Source organism: Protomyctophum parallelum (genome assembly GCF_964188405.1).
Source record: "Protomyctophum parallelum genome assembly, chromosome: 21".
Lineage (NCBI taxonomy): Eukaryota > Metazoa > Chordata > Actinopteri > Myctophiformes > Myctophidae > Protomyctophum > Protomyctophum parallelum.
Window position 1 is genome coordinate 19297552 of NC_139713.1, and position 27277 is coordinate 19324828.

Here is a 27277-nt window from a genome sequence, read left to right on the forward strand (position 1 = left end):
TTGAACAGCAATGAATTTTGTATTCTTCCAGGCATGTATACGCAGAGGACTATGCCTGTGAACAAAAGAAACATACCACAGCAAAATGACATCAATCAGTGGCCTCATTTGAGGAATATTCACCTACCTGAACTTGACTCTGAGGTGGAGCTGCTGATTGGCTCAGATGTACCCAAGGCACTGGAACCTATTGATGTCATCCGGAGTGTGGGAGATGGACCGTACGCTGTAAAAACCATGCTTGGTTGGACAGTTAATGGGCCATTAGATGGAAAGACTGACTATGCACAAGACCAGTCAGTTATAAGTGCCAACCGGATATCAGTTGTGAAACTTGATCAACTATGGGAACAACAATTCAAGACAGACTTTCCAGAGTGCAGCAGAGACGATCAAGAACACTCAAGAGAAGACCAGCAGTTCTTGAATTCAGTCTCAACATCGGCTAAGCTTGTCAATGGGCATTATTGCATTGCATTGCCGTTAAAGCAAAAGGAGATATTCATGCCTGACAACCGAAGCGTGGCTGAACAACGCACACTGAACTTGAAGAAAAGGTTCAAGAAAGATTCTTCTTTTCATTCTGAATACACCAAGTTCATGTCTGATATGATATCTAAAGGTTACGCCGAGAAAGTACCAGACAACGTCTTGGGACGCAGTGATGGAGGAAAATGGTATCTACCACACCACGGCGTTCTACATCCACAAAAGAAAAAGCTCAGAGTGGTGTTCGACTGTGGAGCTACGTTTCGAGGAGTTTCACTGAACTCTCAGCTCTTACAGGGGCCAGACCTGACCAGTTCATTAATTGGAGTCTTGGCCAGATTCCGTAAAGAGCCTGTTGTCATCGCTGCTGATATAGAAGCAATGTTCCACCAGGTGAAAGTACCAACTGAAGATCGTGACTTGTTACGATTCCTCTGGTGGCCAGATGGAGACTACAGTCAGAACATGATGGAATACAGAATGACTGTACATTTATTTGGAGCAACTTCCTCGCCTAGCTGTGCAAACTTTTCCCTTAGGAAATGTGCTGAGGACAACGTCAACCAGTTCAGTGCTCAGGCTGTAAATACCATCATGAACAACTTTTACGTCGATGACTGTATGGCATCAACAGCTACAGAGGAAAATGCAATAGCTCTGTATCATGAACTACGAGCAATCTGTTTCAAGGGAGGCTTTATACTTACCAAGTGGATGAGTAACAGTCGTCAAGTCTTGAACGGCATACCTGAAACCGAAAGAGCAAAGGAAATGAAGAATCTTGATTTAGATCATGATGATTTACCTGTGGAAAGAGTGTTAGGAGTACATGGTGCGTCCAATCAGATGTATTCAAGTTTAAAATCATCTTGAAAAACAGACCTCTCACAAGAAGGGGAATCCTCTCTGCAGTCAGTTCTGTATATGATCCCCTAGGAATGTTGGCTCCGGTAGTCTTAACTGCCAAGAAGATCCTGCAAAAGTTGTGTAGGAAAAAGATTGGTTGGGATGATGCAATTCCAGATTCTATTACAGAGGAATGGATGAATTGGATTCAAGATCTTCATCTATTGGAAGATTTCAAAGTTGACAGATGCTTCAAACCCACAAGCTTTGGAACAGTGACATCTGCTCAACTGCATCATTTCGCCGATGCGTGTGAAGACGGTTATGGAACTGTCACGTACCTTCTACTGTACAATAACCGTGGCCAGGTACACTGTAGTTTTGTGCTGGGGAAAGCAAGAGTAGCTCCTTTAAAACCAGCTACTATCCCTAGAATGGAGTTGACTGCTGCTACCATGGCAAGCAAAATGGACACACTAATGAGAAAAGAGCTGCAGATGGAACTGGCAGACTCTGTATTTTGGACCGACAGCACATCTGTGCTCAAGTACATCAACAACAAGACAGCAAGATTTCGAACCTTTGTGGCAAATAGAGTTGCGACAATTGTCAAAGTCTCACATGCACACCAGTGGAGATATGTCAACTCTGTTAACAACCCAGCAGACATGGCTTCGAGAGGCTTGACAGTTAAATCCTTTCTGAAGAAAACCACATGGGTGTCCGGTCCTCAGTTTCTTCTTCATCCCCAGGAAGAGTGGCCTCAGAATCCTGACAGTTTGGAAGAAATCTCAGCCAAGGACACTGAAGTAAGAAGCATGACTGTAAATGCTGCTCAGATAACATCTGAAGAAGTGGATGCAACAACACGCTTCATTCATCACTTCTCATCCTGGACTCGTTTGAAGAAGGCTGCAGCATGGATGCTCAGATTTAAAGGACTGCTTCTCAGCCGTATCAGAAAAAGAAAACAAGCCACTGAGCTGCACAAAGATAACATCACACAAAGAGATCTGCGATCTGCACAGAAGGAGACAAGAAAACATGAAAACCAGAAATGGCAAAGTCTCACTATTGAAGAACTGGCTACTGCTGAGATGACCTTAATCTGCTTCTGCCAGAAGAAGAGATTTGCAGATGAAATCTCAAATCTGAAAAAAGGAATGAATGTTAAGAGGTCAAGTCACATTCATAAACTAAATCCCGTTTTGGATAACGAAGTGTTAAGAGTTGGAGGGCGACTTGACAGAGCAGCAATGCCAGAAGAAATGAAACATCCTGTCATACTGGCCAAAGAGCTTCATATTTCAAATCTGATTCTTACACATATTCACAAACAGGTGGGACATGGTGGTCGCAACCACATGTTATCCAGACTACGCCAGAAATATTGGATTCCTGGTGCCACTGTCGCAATCAGGAGAATCATGTCAAAATGTGTTGTTTGCCGCCGCATCAATGCTACTCCAGGACAACAGCAGATGGCAGACCTGCCTATTGACAGAATCTCTCCTGATGAACCTCCATTCACATACGTGGGAGTCGATTATTTTGGACCCTTTGGAGTGAAACGTGGAAGGAGTATTGTGAAACGCTATGGTGTCATATTTACATGTTTGGCTGTAAGAGCGATTCATATTGAAGTGGCATCATCACTTGAGACAGACTCTTTCATAAATGCACTTCGTCGTTTTACAGCAAGACGAGGTCAAGTGAAAGAATTAAGAAGTGACAATGGGACTAATTTTGTGGGAGCACAGCGTGAGTTAAAGGAGGCGATTCAAGGCTGGAATCAAGCCCAGATTCACAATGCAATGCTCCAAAAAGGAATCAATTGGATCTTCAATCCCCCTGCTGGCTCACACCATGGAGGTGTATGGGAAAGACTGATCAGATCGGTGAGAAAAGTGCTCAATTCTACACTTAATGTGCAAAATCTTGATGAGGAAAGTCTGCACACCATTCTGTGTGAAGTTGAAGCTATCCTCAACAGCCGACCGATCACCAAGGCTTCTACAGATCTAAATGACCTTGAAGCACTTACCCCGAACCACCTTTTGCTTCTGAAGACTGCACTTTCCATGCCACCAGGACAGTTTCAGAAGAATGACATATATGCTCGCCGCAGGTGGAGGCAAGTTCAATATATGTCGGATTTATTTTGGAAAAGATGGGTCAAAGAATATCTTCCGCAGTTACAGGAGAGACAAAAATGGTCTAACATCAGACGCAACTTTACACCAGGGGACCTCGTGATCATATTGGATGACACAGCGCCTCGAAACTCCTGGCTAACTGGAAAGATTGTGGAGACCATTCTGGACAGAAGAGGACTCGTACGCCAAGTTCGAATTAAAACCAAGACTGGATTTTTGAACAGACCCATCACCAAAATCTGCCTGCTACAGGAGGCGGAAGAAAATTGACTTTGGATTTCACCTTTTCCCCTTTACCGCTGACTTTTGCCCCTTTTTTGCCCCTTGCACACTACACTGATTCACTACACTCACTATGAACTATACATACACATCTTGAAGAAAGGAGAAAGAAGACTTTGCGTTTAAAAGAAGAAAAAAAATCGATTTGATTGCCATTCATGATTGTATAATTATTATTTGTTATTTAATAATTAGGGGCCGGTATTGTAGGAGCCAAAATATACATTTTGTTTGTTTATTCTATTTGTTTATTTTTTTCCCCACGCTTGGGTTTTCGATGTGCCACAGCCCTTACCTGGTTGATGAGCTCCTGTTGTGTGTCTGCTAATCATTTTACTTATGTCAGCTGTGTGTCTGGGCAGTGGCATTCAGTGAGAGAATGGGGGTGAGCTCTAGGCTCAATATTTTCTGTTGACCGTTTATCCGTTTATCTTTTGATCGTTTATACCAACAGAGTACGTTTTCATTTATCAACATTTTTCAGTACATTCTTGGACCTTGTTTATTTGTCAATAAATCTAAAACTACAATAAGAACCTTTCTGGATTTGATTGGAAACGCGTCATACAGTTCCTGCCGACAGCTCAGCCTCATAGCACTACTACTATTTGATTTGATGGGAAGAAGTAGTCGCTACAACATGAGGTTTGAAGTCACACTGTTGAGCATGTGTTGAGCAGAATGTAATTTAACTGGAAAGTTCATCCTAAGAAAAGACCCCGACCAGAACATATCATTATACCGCATTTGCACATCATTATTATCAACCTACTGTACTACAGTATATTATGATCTGTATGGGTTCAACTTGTCATCCTAGCAGAGAACATACACATTTGTTTTCATATGGTCTGTTCAAAATCAAAGACATTGTTTTTGAGGAAAAGGCCGGCAAGTGAAGTGATGAATCTGTTGGATGGGATAGTGTATTGTATTTATGCGCTGCTGTAGAGTGTGTGGCTTCATTGTTTATGAGGTCTGTTGATAACCTGATAACCCGATGAAGGCCTGTGTACCAAAATATTGTTTTCCTTTAATCGTTAAGTTAAGAGTCCTTTTTTTCTCCTAAATACTCACTTACAGTACAAATCTGGAGAGACACTATAAAAGAGATTTGTTGCCCGACTGTGTCATGATGTGATCTTGTGTAATTTAATTTCCTACATCTAGATACACATCGGCAGTGAACCCTCTCCCTCTGCATTGGTGGATGGCCTCTATGCCACCTGGACACCTTATTTATAAAACTTAATTTAATGGTAATACAAATTAACTTTATCACCTTGCCCACAGCAGTGCGTGGCATGGGTTATCAGTCCTGTCTTCTTGTATGTGTGTTTGTTTCTTTTATCTTTCTGATAGGACAGTGTAGAAAAGAAACAGGACTCCAAGGACAGAGAGAGGAGAGACAGCAGACTCACTTGGATTGAATTCAGGGATGGATTTTCATGACATTTTGTGGGAAGATCATGGATGTAGAGAGATGTAGAACAAGAGATGTTGGTGCAGGCTGCCTGCACCTTAAAATTTAAATTGTTTGTGTGTGTGTACAATTTATATTTATATTATTTATTTTCTCTGTCAGCTGTCATGGTGGTCAAATACAGCGTCCAGGTTTACCAGCGAGATTTATTCACACACCATACCTACATCCAATTAACTGGAACTAGGGGCTCCAGTAATAAAGTTAGACTGGCTGACTGGTCAGTAAGTGGTATGGGTATGCATGTCTGCCTTGGGTTTAGTAATAATAATAAACTAGACTACTACTATCAGTGATAGTGATTGGTGGTAATAGTGATAATGGCAGCTGTAGTAATAGTATAGAGGAGCAATAGTATTATTAATATTATCATACTGTATTAATGCATAATTAAGTAGTTCTACATCAAGTGCATTGCATTTCATTTTGTACTTTTATGAACAGTGTGCCTTGAAAAACTTTACCAAAACATTAGTTTGCCTGCATAATAATAATAATAATAAATATAAATAATCATTTTAGCTTAGTACACAAATGGTTTATCCCATTTCTTAGCTTTTTAAAAACATGGGTGTTGTCACACAGTCAAACAATTATCACGTATTGTTGTAACTGAGCTAATCAATATGTCTGGTTCATTGCTGAAAAGATTTGTGCACCCCTGGCTGGTTTGGATCGATATCACTTTTGTTCAGGACTGTATCACCCTTACTTATCAACTTACTGTCTTTGTGTCTGAAATAACTATTTACTTTTTTGTTGACCTTTTTACTTTGCAGCATGGTTCTTGCTAAAGTTCTCAACGGGCCCAAAAATTGTGGCCCGGCCCGACCCTACCCTAACTGGGTCGGCCCGAGGCTCGGACCGACCCTAAAAATCACCATAATGTTAAGCCCGACAAAAGCCCGACAGAAAAAAAAGAGAGGGAAAAAAAAGCAGCACTAAATTGCTATTTTTATTATAATAACACTCTTTTAAAAAAATAAAGAAAAAAGAACAAAATTGCGGAAAATCACCAAGCCCGAGGCTCGGCCCGGCCTGACTAATTAGCATAATCTTTGGGCCCGGCCCGGCCCGAAAACGTCGGGTCGGGCTTGGTCGGGCCTGGTCGGGTTCGGGCAGAGTTTGAGAACTTTAGTTCTTGCTTGTGCACTCACTTGAACAATGCTGTTTGTAGTACTGCAAGTCGCTCTGGATGAGAGCATTTTGTTTAAAACCTGAATTGTACATTTGTATTAACTGTCTGAGCATTATATACAGTTCTGCAGAGCCGTGACAAATACCTGCTGTTGCTCACCATTTAAAGCAGAAGAAACGGTGAGTTCCACGTTATGTGCGATACAAAGTTATAAATCATTACTACTCTACTGGTTATGTTCTAGCTAACAGCAAGAAATGTTCATTAATTTCGCAAACTTCAAATAATGATAACAAATCCATGACAGCATAGTTTGTATAATCAGTGGTTCCCACATTTTTTCACGTCAAGGACCCCCAAATTGATACTAATCAGCCCATGGACCCCCATTTGAAAAGATATGCCAGGTACCCAGAAGATTTTTACGGCTCTAGCAGTGATTCTCAACCTGGTTAATTTCATTTAATGGCATTTCTATCTCTGGGACTCCCGATTTATATTGTAAAATCAATGTTAATGAGTAACTCTGAGTATACAAATTTGTACACTCTCAGAGTTACAGACCCATAAGGGTCCATTTGGTTCCTAACTATCATTTAGCTGGGGACCCCCTGGAACTCCCTCAAGGACCCCTGGGGGGCCCCGGAACCCACTTTGGGAACCACTGGTTATAATCACTTGAGTTACCGTATGTGACACAAGGTGCTGCAGTTAATACCACCACCAACAGAAAAATCTACGTGAAATATTTTTAATTCTCTCGTAACGACACAAACTTGCCTTTTCCCCCCGTGGCTCTCCCCCCTCTCCCAGGTAGAGGAGTGGGAGGTGACTTGTCCACACAGCCTGGGTGTCCTTCTCTTTGTCTCGTTGGACACGCCTCCGTCCATCACTGCCTGGTACTGCTCCAAGGTCAAGGTGACAACACCAGAGGGCAGGGCCTCGGTCTTCCCCTGCCACCGATTGGTCGACGGCGGCCGCACGCTCACCCTGCGTGATGCAATAGGTTGGTGGCACCATGAAAAAAAGAAATACAGAAAAGAAATGCAATCAAATCCATAAAACTTTTCTCTCATTCCTCCTTTTACTCCATGTGAATCACAAAACTACTTCTTTGACTAGGAAAGAAAAAGCGTTTAAATTGCCCTCAAATTCTTCAAGTGGGAATATAATGTTATGGTCTATGTTTGTGCTTTACTCTTTATTTAGCTCTCTCCCTCTCCTCTTATGAAAAATGTATCTTCTCATTTTAACCAAGTGTATCTTGCCGTTTCCATGTGTCTCTCTAGCTTTTTTCAATATAACCCAACAAGCCAAATGCCACTCCTGTTTACATTATAACCAGTCTCTCTCTCTCCCTCCCTCTTTCTTTCCATAATAATCCAGTCTCTCTCCCTCACTCTGTTTAAATGATCACACGTTTATCTTTTTCTCTACCTATTGCTCTCTCTGCCTTTATCCTTCTACTCTTCTTAATCCATAGCCCTCTCATATTTATTTGATTGGTAGGTGACAAATTATGCTAATATAGGATTATGTTTTGTAATATCCAGTTAGATTTACCATACCGTAAGTGCCACAGTGAGCAACTTGGCATCCTTGGGAAATCTGGATGTTGTCAGACTTATTATGCACATCAAATGTAAAATATTAATTCAATCACATGTATATATATATTTTTTCTTAAAGCCAAGTTAATATTTGAGGACATGAGGCCTGAACTACTACAGCAAAGAATTCATGAGCTAGCATATCGACGTGAAGTCTACAGGTATTTCATCTCCATCCGCACACGCGCACACGCACGTGCACACGCACACACACACACACACTTACATCATGAACTGTGGCAGGTTATGTTGTCTCTCTGTAGGTGGAGTAACTACGCAGACGGCCTCCCAGAGTCGATACGTACAAATGGATTTTCTTCTCTTCCTCGTGAGGTGCAGTTCTCCATCATCAAAGCCACACAGTTGATTTGAACTGTTGGAGAAGCGTAAGTTGTAAAAGTGGTGCACATGGAAGTATAGTGGTATCGTTCTAGTAGTAGTAGTAGCAGTAGTAGTAGTGCCGTAGTCTGAAAAGCCACCTCTTCAGGCTCCATCTTAAGGCTCATTTATTGTCTAGATTTTCGGTGGTGAGGTGACCACCGGAGCTGAAATAACGTTGAGCGGTGGTGAGTAAAAACAGAGAGAAGGGCTGGGGCGGTGGCGGTGGTTTGCTCTTCACCGCGCTCGTGACGTCATGTTGTAGTTTGGTGGTCACCACACCACCGAAAATCCAGACTATGAATACCGCTTTAGCCCGTAGCACTTGCCGTAGCACTTGCACTAGCCTCGACGACCTTACAGGCGTATGCAAAGGCTCAACTTATGTGACTTAAATAGCATTTTATGTAGACATACTCATAGCCCTCTATAGTGTATACTCATAGCTTTAGTGTAAGATGTTAAGCTTCCTCATGATTCTTGATGACTATTGTATTCAATGTATTACCATGTTATTCTTGCTTTACTGTAAATCACTCATTAAGAGCGTCTGCTAAATGCCTAAATTGTACATTGTAGTGCTGGTGGTGGGAGTGGTAGTATTAGTAACAGTGTCAGTGATAGATGCACTGGTGGTTATCAGTATACACTACAGTAGGTAGATACTGTAGGAGTGTAGGCAGTAGTAGTAGAGTAGTATTTCTCTCCATGCAGTCTAGCAGAGTTGGGTCTAGAGGGACTCCTATGTGAAGAACATCCCTGGTCTTCTATGGATGAAATACACCAGGTTTTCACAGAGAAGAAATCTGGTGCATGTAGTAAGTTATATTTATGGTTAAACCCTCTAGTCTAAAACAACAACTTCACAAAGCTAAGGTCTCCCTTCCACGCTGTATTCTATCTTCCAGAATACCTAGAGAAACATTGGAAGGAGGACTGTTTTTTTGGCCACCAGTTTCTGAATGGAGTGAACCCCATGTTGATCAGGAGGTGTTCACAGACACCCCCAAACTTCCCTGTTACTGACGACATGGTCCGACTCTCACTACAGAGAGGGGTCAGCCTTCAAGACGAGATTGCGGTAATACAGTTACTTCTATTGCTATTACAGTACTGCCACTATACTACTAACCAGTAAGACGCCCTGAGGGCTGCCGACCTCGCTCTTTGGGGCGAGGTCAGACTGCTTCGTGAGTGCTGGCGCTTTGGCATGGGGGGTCAGATTAACATACTGTATGGAATGAATAATGAAATGGCCATATATGTATGTCCATTGTCCAAACAGAGAGGTAACATCTTTCTGGTTGACTACGAGAGGTTGGATGGACTGACGCCCAATGTCATCAATGGCAAACAGCAGTATCTGTCTTCTCCACTAGTACTGCTCTACTTGACTCCTCGAGACCAACTAGTGCCCATTGCTATACAGGTACTATAGTAGTAGTAGTAGTAGTAGTAGTAATGCAGTAAGTAAGTAGCCTTGCCGAGCCATGAGGCCATAGGGCAGGAGCCTATCTCCTGTTTCTGTAGCGTGAGGCAGCTTGATGTACAAGTACACCCCCTGGACATGACGCTAGTATGTCGCAGGGACTATTGAGTAATGCAGTAATAATCCACCTCTGCGTCTCTCTCCAGTTACATCAGGAACCCTCAGAGGACAATCCCATATTCCTCCCATCTGACTCACAACACGACTGGATATTAGCAAAGATATTTGTCCGGGGTGCTGACTTTGCTGAGCATGAACTAAACGTCCACTTTCTTCGAACCCATCTATTATCCGAGGTCTTTGCCATGGCCACGCTGAGGAACCTCCCCACAGTCCACCCACTGTACAAGGTACAGTATAGTGGCTCAAGGTTGAAGGCGCTCGTGCACATACAATAAAACATGACACTTGTATTGTTCTGTCCATAATAGGTGGTTTGTGAAAACATCCAGTGAATGGAGAAACGCTGATGGATAACATGAATTCAGTGTATTATTTTCAAGTGAGGTAACAAAAACAAACGGTGAAGGACTAGAGAGTACCAAATCAAAATACAATAAAACAAGAATACACGGTGTGGCACTCACGCACTTAACCCAGTGTGTTTTAGCATAAAATAACTATGAGGTGAAATGCATGCAGTAATCTATACATGTGACACTTATACTTCAAGCTTCTCTACAGTGTGCATATATCTATAAAGTCTACTAATGTCTGTCTGAATATAGCTTTCTGTCTGTTTCTTACAGTATATCTCATACTTCTTCATGTACTGCATTTCATAATCTTCTTCCCTCTTTAGCTGCTTATTCCTCATTTCCGCTACACTCTGGAGATCGACACACTGGCCCGATCGCTGCTCATTTCAGACACCGGAACATTCACAGAGGTATTTATTCATCTAAAATCAAGAGCGAAATCCAAATATTGGAGTCAATGCACTAAACTCAGCATTGTGATTGGCTGGCAGGTATGTTGAGGGCGTGGTCAGCTACTATTATCATGACCATTATGCTGTCATCAGGGATTCTGAACTTCAGAGCTGGATCAACGAGATCCTCGTGTTTGGACGACTTGCGGACGACAACAAAGGTTCACCACCATTTTTTTGTTCTTCTTGTTTGCTTGTTTAGTACTAGTAGGGGTGACATATTTGATATTGTCAAGTTAGGAGTACTGTATGTCAGTGGTTCCCAAACTTTTTCATGTCAAGGACCCCCAAATTGACACTAATTAGCCCGCGGACCCCCATTTGAAAAGATATAACCCCCATAAGAGGACCCCTAGTTTGACATGCATATTAGTCTACAGACCCCCATTTAATGGCATTTCTATCTCTGGGTCCCCCAATTTATTATTGTAAAATCAATGTTAATTTAACTCTGAGAGTGTACAAATGGAACCAAACCATTTGGTTCCATTTGTACACAGAGTTACATTACCATGAGGGTCCATTTGGTTCCAAACTATCATTTAACTTTGGGAACCATTATTAGCATTACACAAGACTAATTTATAACTTACTGTGGCCTATATAACTTACTGTGGCCTATATTCACACAATGACAATCACAATCAACGCGTCGAGATGTGACGCGTTGAGAACTTGTGTTGTATTGTGATTGTACTGTGTTCACGCTCAGGAGACTTCGGAAAAAAAGCAATTCTCCTGAATGCTGCCTTCCGGCAAGGCATGGAAAGGAGTGTGGCATTTGCATTTTTGTCTCAAGCCGCATTTGTGGTCTAGAAAGGGCAGTTGTTTTACAGACAGGTAAAAGGGCAGGGGCTGAAGCCCCCTTTGATGTCTATGTGTGCACGTCCCTGCTTGCATGGATATAATGGTACGTTGTTCTGTCTCATCACTCAGGTTTCCCTAAGTCATTCAGTTGTGTTGATGAGCTGTCATACTTCATTACCATGGTGATCTTCACAGCATCGGTACAGCACGCCGTGGTCAACAATGGTCAGGTACATTATTACACCCACAACTTCTAACTAAGAGGTCAACATTTCTACTATGATACTATTTTCTACTGGTATACTACTTCTCATCAGTTCCTGGTTTCACATTGATGACCCTGATGCACACGCACGCATGCACGCACGCACACACACAGTTACATTTAAATAATTCCCATTTTTATTTATTTTCCTATCCAGTTTGACTATTATGGCTTCATGCCCAACACTCCCTTGTCGCTGCAGTCCCCTCCTCCTGCCACCAAGGGTCAGTGTTCTGAAAATACTCTCCTCGCTACCTTACCAGATGTCAACGTCACGGCTCACGGCCTCGCAACAGTCTACCTCCTCAGCAGGACACCTAGAGATTATGTAATTATTAGAATGACGCATCCCAATTATGTCTAACTCTACATCTCTGTCATCTCTGTCCCTCTCTCCATCTTGGTTAGATTTCTCTCTGTCCATCTCTTTGTTATATTATACAGTTTTTTCGACCCATTTCTCTTCTCCATAATCCACTGTCTCTCTACCTCTCAGGTACCACTAGGGGGCTACACTGAGCAACATTTCTCTGAGAAAATCCCTCTGGAAAGATTGGATGAATTTCGAAAAGATTTGAAAATCCTTGGATTCAAAATCGAGTCTAGAAATGTCCATTTGTCTCTCCCCTACAATTACCTGAACCCTGCAAACATTGAAAACAGCATAGCGCGTTGAAATAGCTATCAATAGCTATCTACCATAGTAGGCGAATCAGTGTGACCCATGGGCTCTTTAATGTGTTACTGAATTATAAGATGTGATGTATAGTACACTACAAAAAAATACATTTGTTTTGATTGTTAGGGAGAGATATAGGGATAGTAAACCCTTGGTGTATTACTTTATGTACCACTGGATTTGTCAATTATGAATTTGTTGCAAATAAACATCTTCAACATTAACATTCTGACATTTCAGGGTGATTGTTACACCATCGGTTGTTGCAACATGTATGCGATGCATGTGTGAGGCAGGGTACCTGCATGGACTAGCGTGGACTTGCTCTTCGGTAGTAGGACTGGAAGGGCATCCTGGTTCTTGGCTTCAAAGATGAGCCTGTGGGCTGTGGCAGCCCTGCGATGCTTTCCCCACGTCCACTCTCATCTGCTTCCGCTGACTCTCAATCCGTCACATCATGGAGGTTGGTGGGGCTGACGAGTGGCAGCCGGATTTGCTCTTGCACTATAAGTTAAAGATAAAACAGAACAGGAATTATTCAATTGTCAGGGTGACCCGATACCCGAGTGGTTAGGGCCCACATGAGTCACATGAGCAGTGGTCACCAACATGTCCATATACGGACAAATGTTTCTGTGGCAAAGACGTCGACATGTCCGTGGCATTTTATTTTTTACACAACATAATGTTCTTATTTTTGATCATAACACCCACTTACTGTCTCCAGGTTTTCTTCAGAATATGTATGACAATTATTTACTATGACACTATGGCACATTAGGAGTCGACTAGTAGTCTAGTACTAGTGGTTCTCAAATATTTTATTTGCAAAGACCCCCTTCGAATGGAACCAAATGGACCCCTTTTGTACACTCAGAGTTAGTCCTGTTATGTTCATTCAGGGTTATTTATTCATGCGTTTCTGGTAATATTGTCCACTCATTTTGTATGTCTGTGGCAAAAATGTCCACCACCACAAGCCAACATATGGTGCTGCACATCACATTCGAGACGGTACCATGAGCACTTTTGAATTGAATGATTATTATGGAGTATTAACAGTTTGCAGTAAAAAAAAAAAAAAGCACAGAAGAGTACAGTTTATTACAAACGAAACGCATGTAATACCCATATGTAATACTTGTCTACTTGACACCAAGAAAGCACTATGGCTTGTTTCCATAAAAACAGGACTGCTATATAACCTTGATTTGCATTGTTCTGCCATAAAGTAGCTCCTGGCTAAACAGTAGCCTACATACACTATACACTCCTAACTCCCCCCTTTTTAATTTACTAGTGCAACAAGACAACAACACAAAATACACACTCATAAATAACAGTCAAATGATGATTACAATGTTGTTGTTGTTGTTGGTGGTGGTGGTGGTGGTGGTGTGGTGGTATTCAATGTCAGCCCACTCCAGTGAGTCCACAGAGCGAACGCGACAACGCTTGAAGCTTCTGTGATAATCAGATAATTCAATACAGCTGTGCAGGCAGTGCAGTAGTGCACCTAACAGCACCTATAGAACCGAGCAGTGTACGTGTTCTTCCACATGAAGTAGTTCCTGGCAAAACAGTACAGTAAACATACAGCTTCAACCGGTTTACTGGAGACATATTATGTGAATAATGTGACTGAATTTAGAGAAACGCTTAACAAACAATCATAACTATAATACGTTAGTAGCATAAGCATTCTCGTAATAAATCAACAACGTTAGCTTACCTAATCATTCATGGACTCACTGGACGGAACCTTAGAGTATGGACGGAACGGAACCGGTACAGTAGTTTAGTTTTCCCGCGGACGATTTCTGAGGCGGGACCAGGCGGAAGGAGCATGCTGCTGATTGGACGTTCACTGCGTGGACTGTGCGTGATCAGAGCCGGGACCAATCAGAAGGCGAGGAGCATAGGCAGCGGGCCAATGGCGTTGCAGGACGGACTTGAGAAGCAGGTGTATACTGAGGTTCTAACAGAGGTACCGTTAGATGCTTCTCAGACATTGTTTGATATAATCGCATCCCATCAGCTCCTCAGGAAACCCGTTGACGATACAGCACAGACTTACTGATCATTGTTTTCATCTTCGTTTGTCCTTTCTTTCATCTTCTTCTTACTTCTTCTGTGGTTTGACGTTCATTTTGACGTTCATCGTCGACCAGTTTGAAAGAGGTTAGTTGATTTTGCCGTTTTGCCGTTTTAACGGAATTGTGGTGGAACATGACATTTTTATGATTTGTCTTTGCATAATGTTTGACTGTAGCGTGAAGTGTGTTATGAAAATTGTATCTTACCGAACTCGTTGTGGATCATTTACAGCCGTTTTGTTTTTAGAGTAATGTTTAAATTTGAAAAATAACGGTGTCTCGTTGGAAAATATCCTGTCGCTTGTCAATGATGTTGGCTGAGTTTTGGTTATAGCTAGTGTTTAGCTAGTGTACAGTTAGACAATGACAAATATGCCACAGGACCGTAGCATGTTGGTTTGAAATCACTATCAACTATCCTTCTGTCGCTTGTCAAATAGAACCGTTAAAGCTTCTTTTATTTTTTGAAAATGACTGTTGTCGATATGACTACATGAAATCACTCAACTCGATCGTCCTGTCTCTTGTCAAAATAACCGTTGAGCTTCGATGCGGTGATGCTTTCAACTTGTTCGTAACGGAGTTAGTACTGTAGGACTAGGACTGAGTATACTATACAGATACCTTTGGTTTATGATAAAATCTCAATTAAAACACCACATTGATGCTTTAAACATATTCATAGAATGAGTTTCCCCTCCTGCTTGTAGCCAGTTGTTGTTTCTATGGTAGATTTGCTTGCCCCAGCCTTAGTTAATTACTATATTGCTTTGCAGATTTAGATTATTAATACAAAACAAGAATCAACAACTTTAGCCCTATTTTATACTATTTTTGAAAAGGTTTGAGCAATTTTGACTGATTTTATTCTGAAACAGGCCATTTATAATTACTACCAAATTACTTTCTCCTTCGTGTAAATGTATTTTAATGCCAAATGTATGATTTTATATGGTATTACTTTTGTATTGTACTTTGATTACAGAACTTATCCACCACTAGATAACACCCACCCACTTTAAAACAAAAGGTCATGTTATCTGCTTTCAAATGAGTTGCGTTTTCATAATCTTGTGTGAGTTATGTGTGAATTTTGTGTGTTAATTCTCTCTCTCTCTCTCTCCCCCTCTCTCTCTCCTCAGTGCAGCAGGAAGCAGAGGAAGAAGGACAACGAGAAGACGCCAATAGACCAGTACTAGTGTACGTACACACACACACACACACACACGCACACGCACACACACACACACACACACACACACACACAGAGAGAAGGAATAGGGAGGTGTGACAGAGCAGAGGTTTCAGAGTAGAGCCATGCTGTGTGGTGCAGTCTCCTGGTCCGAGATGGTGACGACCTCCCCCCGGGGCAAGGAACCGGACAACGCCTCCTTCTCGGTCAACGTGGATGACAGCCTGACCAGCCTGCAGTGGCTGCTCAGGCCACCGGCCTGTGGCGTCTCCGTCCCTGGTGCCAGCGGCAGAGGGTCCCAGCCAGGTGGAGGGCCAGCCAGGCGGAGGGAGCCTCCGCTGTCCGGCCGCCACCACCACCAGACGCATCCTGCCATCAGCTGCCGCCAGCCAGTGAGTTCTTCTCGGGTGCCTTTGTCCCCTCTGGCTGCGGACCCAGCACCCTTCCAGACCATGACGCTGGCCTGCAGCCTGACGCAGGAGAAGAGCCTCCCTGGCATCGTGCCCTGCGGCGCCCGTGGAAAGAAGCCGCCGTACACCTACCCCATGATGATCTGCATGGCCATGCAAGCCAGCAGGAAGAGCAACATCGCCACCGCCTCCATTTACCAGTGGTTCATGGACAACTTCCCCTACTTCCGCCACCACGACAAGCCTGACTCCTGGAAGAGCTCCATCCGGCACAACCTGTCCACCATTAAGGAGTTCATCAGTGTCTCTCGGCAGGGAGATTACCCAGGTCAGGGAGGCTTTTGGACGGTCGACCCGCAGTATGCCGAGGGCATCCTTCTCCGTGCTCTCAACAAGTGGACTTCCGACTTGAAGAAGGACCCGTCACTGCCTAGGCCTAGCCCACTCATGCAGATCCCACTCCCAGCCAACTCCCTGCAAACGGTTTGTCGTCCCTGTAACCCCACAGGCGGCCAGTCTGTGTCGCAGCAGTTGATCAGGGGCTTTGATGACGCCACCAGCGTGGGACAGAAACAGCCAGGCAAGGAGATCGGCAAGCTCAAGAGGAAGAAGCGTCCAGACTCTACAGCTACCATGGCCAAAGTCCCCCGTCGATCCAGCTCCCTGGTGCTTCAGACAGAGGAACAGAAAGAGCTGGACGTCCACCTCGATTGGGTCTTGAGTAGGGAGCTCAGTCCTATACAGCAGCATCAGGGTCCAGAGCTCTGCGGTGTTGCTACCTCCGCAGTCTCCTGTGCGGCTCCTTCACCTCCTAGCAGTGCCTTGGGTTGGCTCCCACAGAGTCCGTTCGTTCACCATCAGCTCCTTGATTCTGCCTTGAGCAGGGAGTTCGGCTACCTGCTCAAGGCTCTTGACATCGGAGAGCCGCTGAGCACCAGCCCCATAGAGGACAACCTGACGGTCAACTTCGACTGGGACATGAACTTGGACGTCCTTACCGGCCCCAGAGAGGACGACCTGACGGTCAACTTGGACTTGGACGTCCTTACAGTCGACTCAACCTTGAGTGGGGAGTTGGGTCTGTACAGTGAAGAGCCGTTGAGCAGCACCAGCCCCATAGAGGACGTGATCGTGACCTTTGACTTTGACTGGGATGCCTTGCTTGGGTCAGCCTTGAGCGAAGAGCTGCGTGTGGACAGCGGGGAGCCGCCATGCTGAGCCTCAAACCCAGAACAAGGACCTGACGATGTAGATCCCCTGGCCCGAATTGGCAATATTAACAAATGTGAATACCACACTGGGATGTCACTTTGTGCCTTTCTATGGATTTCGACAGGAGTGAGGAGGAGTCCCTTCTGATTGGTGACAGAGGTCCCCCCAGTTGAGCTGGGTTAGTTGAGCCCTGCTCCTAACCTCTCCTGGTGCGCGTGGACGTGTTCCTAGGAAGGGTGCCTATGCTCACAAGGACAGAGACCTTTGTATGTTACTGTGTAAGCACATTTACTGATTTACATGATAAATGAAAAAAAAAAAAAAAAAAGTTTATCTGTGCATCTATGTCCGGATTGCCTTGGAGGCAGCCAGTTGTTAATAATAATAATATCTCAAACTTATATAGCGCTTTTCTGAGTACCCAAAGATGCTTTACATGGGGGGGGGGCTTTACAGAGGTAACACAAATAAAAACAACTATTAGATATTAGCACTAAAAGCTATAAAAACATTAAGACAGTGAAAAAGGTTAGCTAGGGAAGGCAATGTTGAAGAGGTGGGTCTTGAGGGCGATTTTGGAGGGTGGGGGCATTGCTGAGTGCCTTAGGGAGGGCATTCCACAGGGTTGGGGCAGCAAAGGCAAAAGCTCTGTCACCCCATGTCCAGAGTTTGGTCTTGGGGACGTCGAGGAGGTTTGCATCACCAGACCTGAGGGAGTGGGAGGGGACATGACGTTTGAGGAGGTCACAGAGGTATGGGGGAGCCAGGTTGTTTAGTGCTTTGTAGGTGGTCAGGAGTGTTTTGAAGTGGATTCTTTGTTTGACCGGAGGACTGGTGTAATATGGTCTCTGGAACGGGTATTGGTAAATAGACGGGCAGCTGAGTTCTGGACATATTGCAGTTTATTAAGAACTTTGGAGGTGGTGCTGTAGAGGATACTGTTTCAGTAATCAAGGCGGGATGTGATGAAGGCGTGGATGAGTGTTTCAGCTGCGGAGAATAACCGAGAGGGTCGGAGACAGGCAATGTTCTTGAGATGGAAGAAGGCGGTTTTGGTGACTTGGTTAACATGGGGGAGGAATGAAAGGGTGGGGTCAAAAATTATGCCAAGGTTTTGGATGCGGGTGGAGGGTGTGACAGGGTGTTAAGTGGACTTCGACAGGAGTGAGGAGGAGTCCCTTCTGATTGGTCACAGAGGTCCCCCCAGTTGAGCTGGGTTAGTTGAGCCCTGCTCCTAACCGCTCCTGGTGTTCCTATGCCCACACAGGCCTACTCACACAGACACAAACACAACACAAGGACAGAGACCTTTGTATGCTACTGTGTAAGCACATTTACTGATTTACATGATAAATGACAAAAAACAAAAAAAAGTGAATCTGTGCATCTATCTTATCTGTTTGTCTCTGTTTGTCTGTCATCTATCTCTTTCTATCTACATATGCACACACAATCTAAACATTATGGAGCGTCTGGATGACGGTAGAGGTAAAACACTCTCCCACCACTGCAGGTAGCTTGGTTCAACACCCAGCAGCAGCAGTGCATCCAGTTTGGCTGGCGCTCCAACAAACACAATTTGGCTACAGTGTTTGCAGGTGGGAATCTGGCAATGGATCAAGTGATCATGTACTTTTTGCTGCACTGCGGAAGCTGCTGATGCACATCAAGGTTGTTATAGTTCTGAATTTAGTTTTAAACTTGTTTTTAATTTAGTTTTAAAGTTTAAAGTTTTATGTTTTGGAGAAGGCTTAGTTTCTAGTTTAGTATATATTAATTGTAGTGTTGGTTTCAGTTTGTATTGTAATACGGGTTATTTATCAGGGGGTGAGATTCAGAAAGGTAATTCAAAAAAGGTTTTGTGTAATAAAAACATGACATTTTAAAAGATAGTCACAGTTGAAACTGGTACAGTAGTAATAGTTTTTTGTATTCAATATTTGACTAAAAGTAAGGACATTTTCTCTATATGATTTTTAGATCAATTGTATTAGTCTTTTACCCTAGTTTTTATTTGTTTCTGTTAACTGGAAGAGTAGGAAAAAACTAAACTAAAATCCCCAAATATGTTTGTTATTCACTAATTTCAGTTAACTCTAATATCCTTGATGCACATACTGTAGCCGTTTATAGCAGCAACAGGGACTTCAGGACACTTGGGGACAATTGGGAATTGGCAATGACTAAATTGGGTTCTCCGTCCATGGGTTGTCACCTTGACGTGGTGGTGGAGCTTGTGACCCATTGACCCAGAGGGCTCCCCTGGCAGGTCCAACCATGCCAGACAGCTCAAAGGGCAGCGGTCAGACTAAGGACAACCCCTAGTCCTCCATATTGGGGGTTGGGAGAGAGGTTAACAACCTCGTCCCTTAAAACAAACCTGTTACAGAAAATCACCACAGGAAACCAACGTACTCCAGAGGACGTCCAAGGAGACTCCAGCCAATGTGCTTATGCTTAAATCTAATCTATACTTAAAGTAACAAAGTAAATGTAGTCAAATTTGACTAATTTGTTTAATGTAAATCTGCAAAGTAACTTGTAACTAAGGTTTCAAATTAATGTGGTTCAGTGAAAAGTTTAATATTTGCCTTTGAGATGTAGTAAGAAAAGAGAAAGATTTGAGCATGACATTGAATCTCCTAGACCCAAAAAGATGAAGCCTGGAATGTCAGAACTATTATTAAAGCTGTTATGTCATTCATTATCACAATGCTTCGTTAGTATTGTTGATGGGTCTATTCAAAACAGAGCTTTACTGTAACAGAAACCGTTTTGTAAGCTATGAGCCACTGGCATCAAAGCAGCATGCAGCTTTGTCAAGTTAGTTTTGTTTATTACTATATCTGACTGCATGTCTGCTTTCTTTTCTCTGTATACTATTTATTTGACAATGACATGTCATACTGTACTCACTCAGTGTACTGTATGCTGTTTATATAGCTAGTCTCTGTCATGCAGGAGCTGGTTGTCACATTCATCTGGCTTGAAGACAGAAATAGTCATTGGTCCACCTGTCTCTTCCCTGCTACCCTGGTGTAACTTCCATGCTGGCCAACAGGGGGCACCCTGTTCTCTGTGCACATCATCAACTGAAGAAGGTAAGGGTGGCTGGCTGGACATATATGACTGGTATATGGGTCTGATTGGGCTATAATTTGAAATATAACAGCAAGATAATGGCAAGAGTAATAATACATATTATGGCTCATATGGTCTTTTAGGGGTACAGTATGTCCACTGGTTTATTGGTCTGATTGGGCTATACTATTTTAAATATAACTTTCAAGAAACAAGCTACAGGCTTATTGTCATGCAACAGTACATGAAATGCATAATTGACCGAAATTCAGTTCCACTGGCTTACTATAATCTAAAACTACAATACTATACACTACTGATACAATCAGTCGGTTCATAATGAGACAAATATTGCACACATGCAGTCCTCTTATAGGAGAAAGGATAGAGGATATTGCACACATCACAGTGTGATGGCTTGGGGAAATAAACTTTTGCAACGGATACTGCAACCTTTTCCTAGAGGACTGCAGAGTGAAAATGAGAACTTGTAGATCTGCAAAAAAAAAATGTGAAAATGTGTGCAACTCTTTGAATATATATTCTTTCACAGTGTTACTGTACGTTTTTAACTCATGCTATTCTACAGCACACTGGTACACATGAGCGCACACGCACATTATTATTTATGATATCGTAAGTATTAGAGAATTATTGTGTTTTTTGTTTAGCTCAAAGTGTGAAAATCCATGTCAAAGCTGGGGTGCAGTACTTAGTTTAGACAGTTTTTGGTTTAGACTAGTCATTGGTTAGACCAGTCATTAGTCCTACAACTACAACCTATCTCAAACCCTCACCCTAAACCTAACCTCCCACGGGGCAGCACACTAAACCTAACCTTAACCCATGTCTAACCAATGACTAGTCTAAACTTAGTATGCACCCCAATTCAAATATGTACAAGAAATGCTAAAAATAGTCTCTTTCTCTTTCCTAGGGCTTGCTCCATCCTGCTGACCGCTCTGTTGGCTCCCGTCCTGGTCTATCTGTTCTCCATCCTGTGCATCCAATGACTTCATCTTGAAGATTGATACCCTGCCTCAGATAGAACCGGTTCACTCCTGGACCTAAAGCCCAATACATACTCCATCCCAACGGAACTTCGTTCAGACAACTACAAATTTACATCATTCAGAACTCCTGCATGTTGTCTCTCAGATCTGCCTACCTCCACGAGGGATTGATTGCCTACAGTATGTCAGAAACGCATCCAGGTATTAAATCCATTCTGCTGGCTTGGATTCAGTCGCTGTAGAAGACGGAGCAAGATGCTACAGCTGCGATTATTGATCAGATTAGTGTCTGGGCGTGGTCTGGCATTCAGAACACAGAACCATTTGGAGGCAGTATGAATGGTGCCGTGTCATTAGTCAGAAGGTTCATTGTTCCGAAATTACTATCCCTATCTCTAACCCTAACCTAAACCTAAACGCAAGCACGGGAGCAGTGCATGTTCGGACTAACGGGACTTCGGATCTATGGGTAGTTGAATGGTATGAATGCTGAATGGACATTTGTTTCTCTATTTTTCTTATTATAAAAAAAAGAAATGTCTTTCTGAAAAAAGTTAGATTTTATTTTATTTAGCACAGTAGTAAAAACAATACAAAAGGGAAAATACATAGAAAATGAAATTGCAAGGAGGAGGCAGGAAGACCAAAGGGCTTATACGAGGCCTCAACCTGTGTACAACAAAACATTTAAAAAGATGATTTGAAAGCACTAGACATTGCATAGTATAAAGAAAGGTCTAGAACAGGGGTGCATAGATCGTGATCTACCAGTAGATCACAAAGGCCGTGCAGGTAGATCACATGACATGCCCTTAAAGAATATTTCATGGCATACATTTTAGTTTTAAGATGTTGATATTGATTTTGTATTAGAAAGCATGAGTGTATTTCAAAGTGTTTTTTGACAACAGAAACTGCCTGTCATAATTTCACCCCCCTCCCCATCTAATTATTGGACAGTATATTAGGATGTTGATATTAATTTTGTATTCATCTTTAGGGCCCCAAATCACACCTTAGAAAGCATGAGTGTGACAAATGGTATTGGACAGTATTAAAGAGTGTTGCTGTGCACAAAAACAAAAGCCCTTGAGGGGGTTCCAGGTGGTCCCCAGCTAAATGATGTATAGTTGATAACCAAATGGACCCTTATATACCTTTAACTCTTTTGAGCATAACATTTTACACTCTCAAGGTCTACACAATCAGAGTACTTAATTTACAAGAAGTCTACACAATTAGAGAATGTAGAAGAATTATTTTGATCAATATTTGCAAGTTTTGGGTCTGAGAGGCTAAATGTCATCAAATGGTGGTCCGTGGCTCAAATGCTGAATAAATAATGGGCCTTGATGTGAAAAGGGTTGAAAACCACAGCTGTAAGTGATATTATTTTGTTAATATAAATGCAAAGTAATCATTGCTATTTGTTACAGTACCAGGCGTCTCCCTGTCTCTCCAGCTCTTTAGTAAACAGAACATAAATTTTCTGTTCAGGAGGATACTAATTTCCTCCAATCAGAGAGAACAGGATACAGACTAAATAAATGAAATTGGAAGTAATGAAACAAACGCAAAATTTGAATTGGAACTAGATCAAATTGAATCTGATAAATGGGTTCTCTCTCTCGTGATTGGATGAAATTGGCAACCCACCTGTAATTTTCTGTTCACTAAAAGATCAAGGAACAGGGAGATTTTCTTATTTTTTTTATGATTTTTTTGCGGCTTTCGCCTTTCGTTTTATAATTCTTATAGAGACAGACAGTAGGCTGACAGAAATGGGGGAGTGACATGCAGTAAAGGCCATTGGGATCGGGAGTCGAACCCGCGGTACACTGCCAGGCTCGGGCTACCGGCCAAGGTGCCTGGACCGCTGAGCCACGGCTCAGGCGTACAGGTAGAAATTATTAAAAGAAATATGCTGTTGGTTACCTTTGCATGTTTCTACCTACTGGTGGTCTATACCAGCTGCACACTTGACCAGTCCATGAATAGACTAATTGTGGTGTGAATACCATAGACTTTGACCACTTCTTTACTTTGCACTTAAAATTCATTTATTGACTATACGTTTAATACTAAAAAAAAGAAAAGAAAATTGTCATGTCAAGCCAAGGTGAATTCAAATCAAATCTGAATGCAGGTGTCTGTCTACATAATAAGCACAGACTCAGGGATGACTCACTGTCATATTGTTACTGTTTTTGTTACTATTGTTGCTACGTTTCTGTGCTTCTCTACAATGAGTTTGAATGTCTCAAAAAATTAAATAATGACTGACCATGCCTAAGAAGAGCAGCATCAGGTACCTACAGTAGTGTTTCTGGAGAGTGTATGATTTTTGTTTAGATTTAGATGTTTTTGTTGCTGTTTTACGTTGTGTCCCCTGAATTGTTTATTGACCTATTGGAGTGAAATAAAGATTGATTGATATTCTACCCATACCTGTATCTTCTGCTAATTACTAACTACTTTCCATGAATAAAATTTAATATTGTTCAATGGTATGGTAGAGTATGTTAATACAATATATAACTTATACAATTGGGGTGATTGTATTTGTCTCCCTACTAATAAGTTTGTGTCAAAGGTCATGTCTCACCTATACACAGGATCTGACAAATGTTGACCTGATGGTCAAGATTCCATTTATTCCCAGAGCAAGCAGGCCGGCTCTATTAGCTCAATGCACTTGGAGCAGGAAACAGTGTTCAAATCCAGGGTAGAAGAGGAAAGTTACATAGTGCTGCTTTAATGTAACTAAATGAGGTTATTAATACAAGCCAGGTGATTGTAGCTGATGTGTGATGATGACGTATACCTCCCCACTCCCACTGCTTATGCCTAATACAATGTGTTGACCTTTTCCTACACCTATAGTGGTGATTACAAGTTTGTGAACCCTACAAGGTTCTATATGTCTTCATAAGTAAATACAATCTTTTAACATTATTATATGCTGTTATCTTATTGGTCAACTGGTTGTCAACTGATGAGTCAATTTAATTCCCTTAGGTTCAATAATGGTCTAACCTTGTCTGAATGTAGGTGGCCATGTTTCATTTCATTTACAGAGGACAGCAGACAGGAAATCCAAATTCAATTAATTATTATAATGAAATATGACCATAAATATCTTATTTATAGTTAGTATTTATTTATGTCCCTTTAATTTCAACCACATTTTAGAAAGGCAGACTATGAACTTAGAACCAGATTAATATTAAAATAATGAATAGAGTCTACTGACTCTGACAATCTGTTCAGGGCTAAGCTCAGAGAGAGTCCGGTTTGCTGGAGGTGTGGTGAGGACCCCGGTACACTTATTCATGTATTGTGGGAGTGCCCTAGGGTACAGACTCTATGGTGTGCTATTCATGAGAATATAATGCAAATCACAAACCAGGATATTCCTTATACACCTGCTCTGTTTATTCTGGGTGATCCATCTCTAGCTGACTGGATTAATACAGCATTAATGGTGGGCAGGAAGATCATTGTTAAGGAATGGAAGTCTGATGATTTGCCTCCAGCACATGTATGGTTCACTCAGCTTGGTATTGTGGCTGCTTTGGAGAAGTTATCTTTTAAGATGAATAATCAGTTAGATACCTTTCTGGATATCATTTATCTAGAGATGTCTACAGCAAGATTGCATGGTGCAAAAGAGGAAAACGTTGAGATTTGGTCTGGTATTGCAGATTTGGTTGGGGGCATGGTTTGATCATTATTGTTATTATCATTATTTGTTTTTTGTTTTCATTGCACAGTGGTTGAAGTGATGACATTTTGTGGCATCTTTGGTCTCGGGGGGGAGGGGTGGGTGGGATTGTTTGTTTTTGTTTTTGTGTTCTTTGCTTTTGCTGTTGTGTGTTGTTTTATGTGTGTTTTGTTTGCTTTAAGTCTTTCATGTTGTTAACGTGTCTTGTGATTTTTGTCTTAAAATAAAAAACATTTGATAACAAAAAAAGAATAATCAGTTAGATATGATTTGAAGTGGCACGTGTTCCTCAGTCATGTTGCAGGTTGATCCATGGTCAGGCAATGCCCTTTTGATTGTTTACCGTCTTAGTATACATAATGATACGGTTGCATATTTATTATGCTGTTGTTATTGTTGTTGTTGTTGCTGCTTGTGTTTGTTTTTTCTATCTATTTGTAAAAAATCCAAATAAAGTGCTGATCATAAAAAAGAAAGGCAGACTTCACTATACTAACATGCTAATTAATGAAACATATTATCATACGTTGTTCTGTCCCCCTTTTGCAAGTTGAATGAAATGACCAAAGTGACAATGTGCAGTACAATGTGGCAACAAAATGTAATACTTTAAAGCAGCGATAAAAGAAGTACTCACAATTTGTACTTGTGTGCTTTAAATTACAATGTGCATTACATTCACCCATTCACACACACACAGACACCGATGGCAGAAGAAACCATGCAAGGCACCAACCTGCTCATAGGGAGCAATTAGGGGATACTGTAAGTGTCATGCCCAAGAACAGCACACACTCCGGGGGTTAGGTGTGCACGCGCGCAGGCCAAGTTGTGTCGCACGCACGCACGCACGCACACACGCACGAACGCACACACACACACACACACACACACACACACACACACACACACACACACACACACACACACACACACACACACAAAAGTCAATCAAAGAACAAGATTCCTTTACAGGATCTCCTCACTGGTCAGCAAAAACACCTTGAAGACCTTAACAGGAGCCCTTGTACAAGGTTTCTTTGACTATGCATCCACCTCTTGGTACCACAGCACCTCAAAGGCCCTTAAAACAAGGCTCCAGACCTCCCAAAACAAACTGGTCAGGCTCCTACTTGGCCTCACCCCCCGAACCCACCTCACCCCTGCCCACTTTGACAGGCTGGGATGGCTTAGGGTCGACGACAGAGTACAGCATCTTGCAATGGGTCTGGTCCACAAGATTCGATACACCACCAAGATACCCATGTACCTGTCTAAATACTTCCTTAGTGTAAACGAAGTCCACACCCACAACACCAGAGGGAGTGCAACAAACCATGTACAACCCAGATTCGGCACAAACAAGGGACTAAATTATTTTCGCTCCTATGCCACCAAAATGTGAAACGCCCTACCAACAGTCATTAAGACATGTGAATCCCTTGACTCCTTCAAAACCGCTCTCAAAGGGCACCTACGGATGGCTGCAATTCGAAACTGGCCTCTGTAAAATCTGAATCCCTACACCCCCCCCATTTCCCCTCACTGTATAATTGTATCTTTTCCCTTTTTGCTTCCTATATGATGAATTCCTGTTCTGTTCTTTAGCTACATAGAAATGTCTATTTGTATGTCTATAAATGTTTTGATGAATTGAACAATGTGGACCCTGTTGTAAACAAGTGTAATGCTTAATTGGGTCTTCCACTCACAGTTAACAGTCTTTGTATTGAGTTTGTGCTTGAAATGTACTGTAAATTCTGCAAACTGTTAATAAATATTTCAATTAATCAAAACACACACACACACACGCACGCACGCACGCACGCACGCACGCACGCACGCACGCACGCACGCACGCACGCACGCACGCACGCACGCACGCACGCACGCACACACACACACACACACACACACACACACACACACACACACACACACACACACACACACACACACACACACACACACACACACACACACACACACACACACA

The 27277-nt window shown here is 42.4% G+C and overlaps 1 protein-coding gene across 1 annotated transcript; it reads left to right on the forward strand.

The window, feature by feature from the left end:
• Window positions 1–609: 609 nt before the first annotated feature.
• On the forward strand, window positions 610–15848 carry LOC310878862 (uncharacterized protein; the record flags this gene model as incomplete). Its single annotated transcript, XM_083793279.1, has 8 exons — window positions 610–882; window positions 7208–7400; window positions 9291–9463; window positions 9668–9811; window positions 10018–10221; window positions 10674–10760; window positions 12032–12202; window positions 15792–15848. 8 exons carry the CDS (start codon window positions 610–612, stop codon window positions 15846–15848), a joined length of 1302 nt encoding a protein of 433 aa, XP_083649405.1.
• Window positions 15849–27277: the final 11429 nt, after the last annotated feature.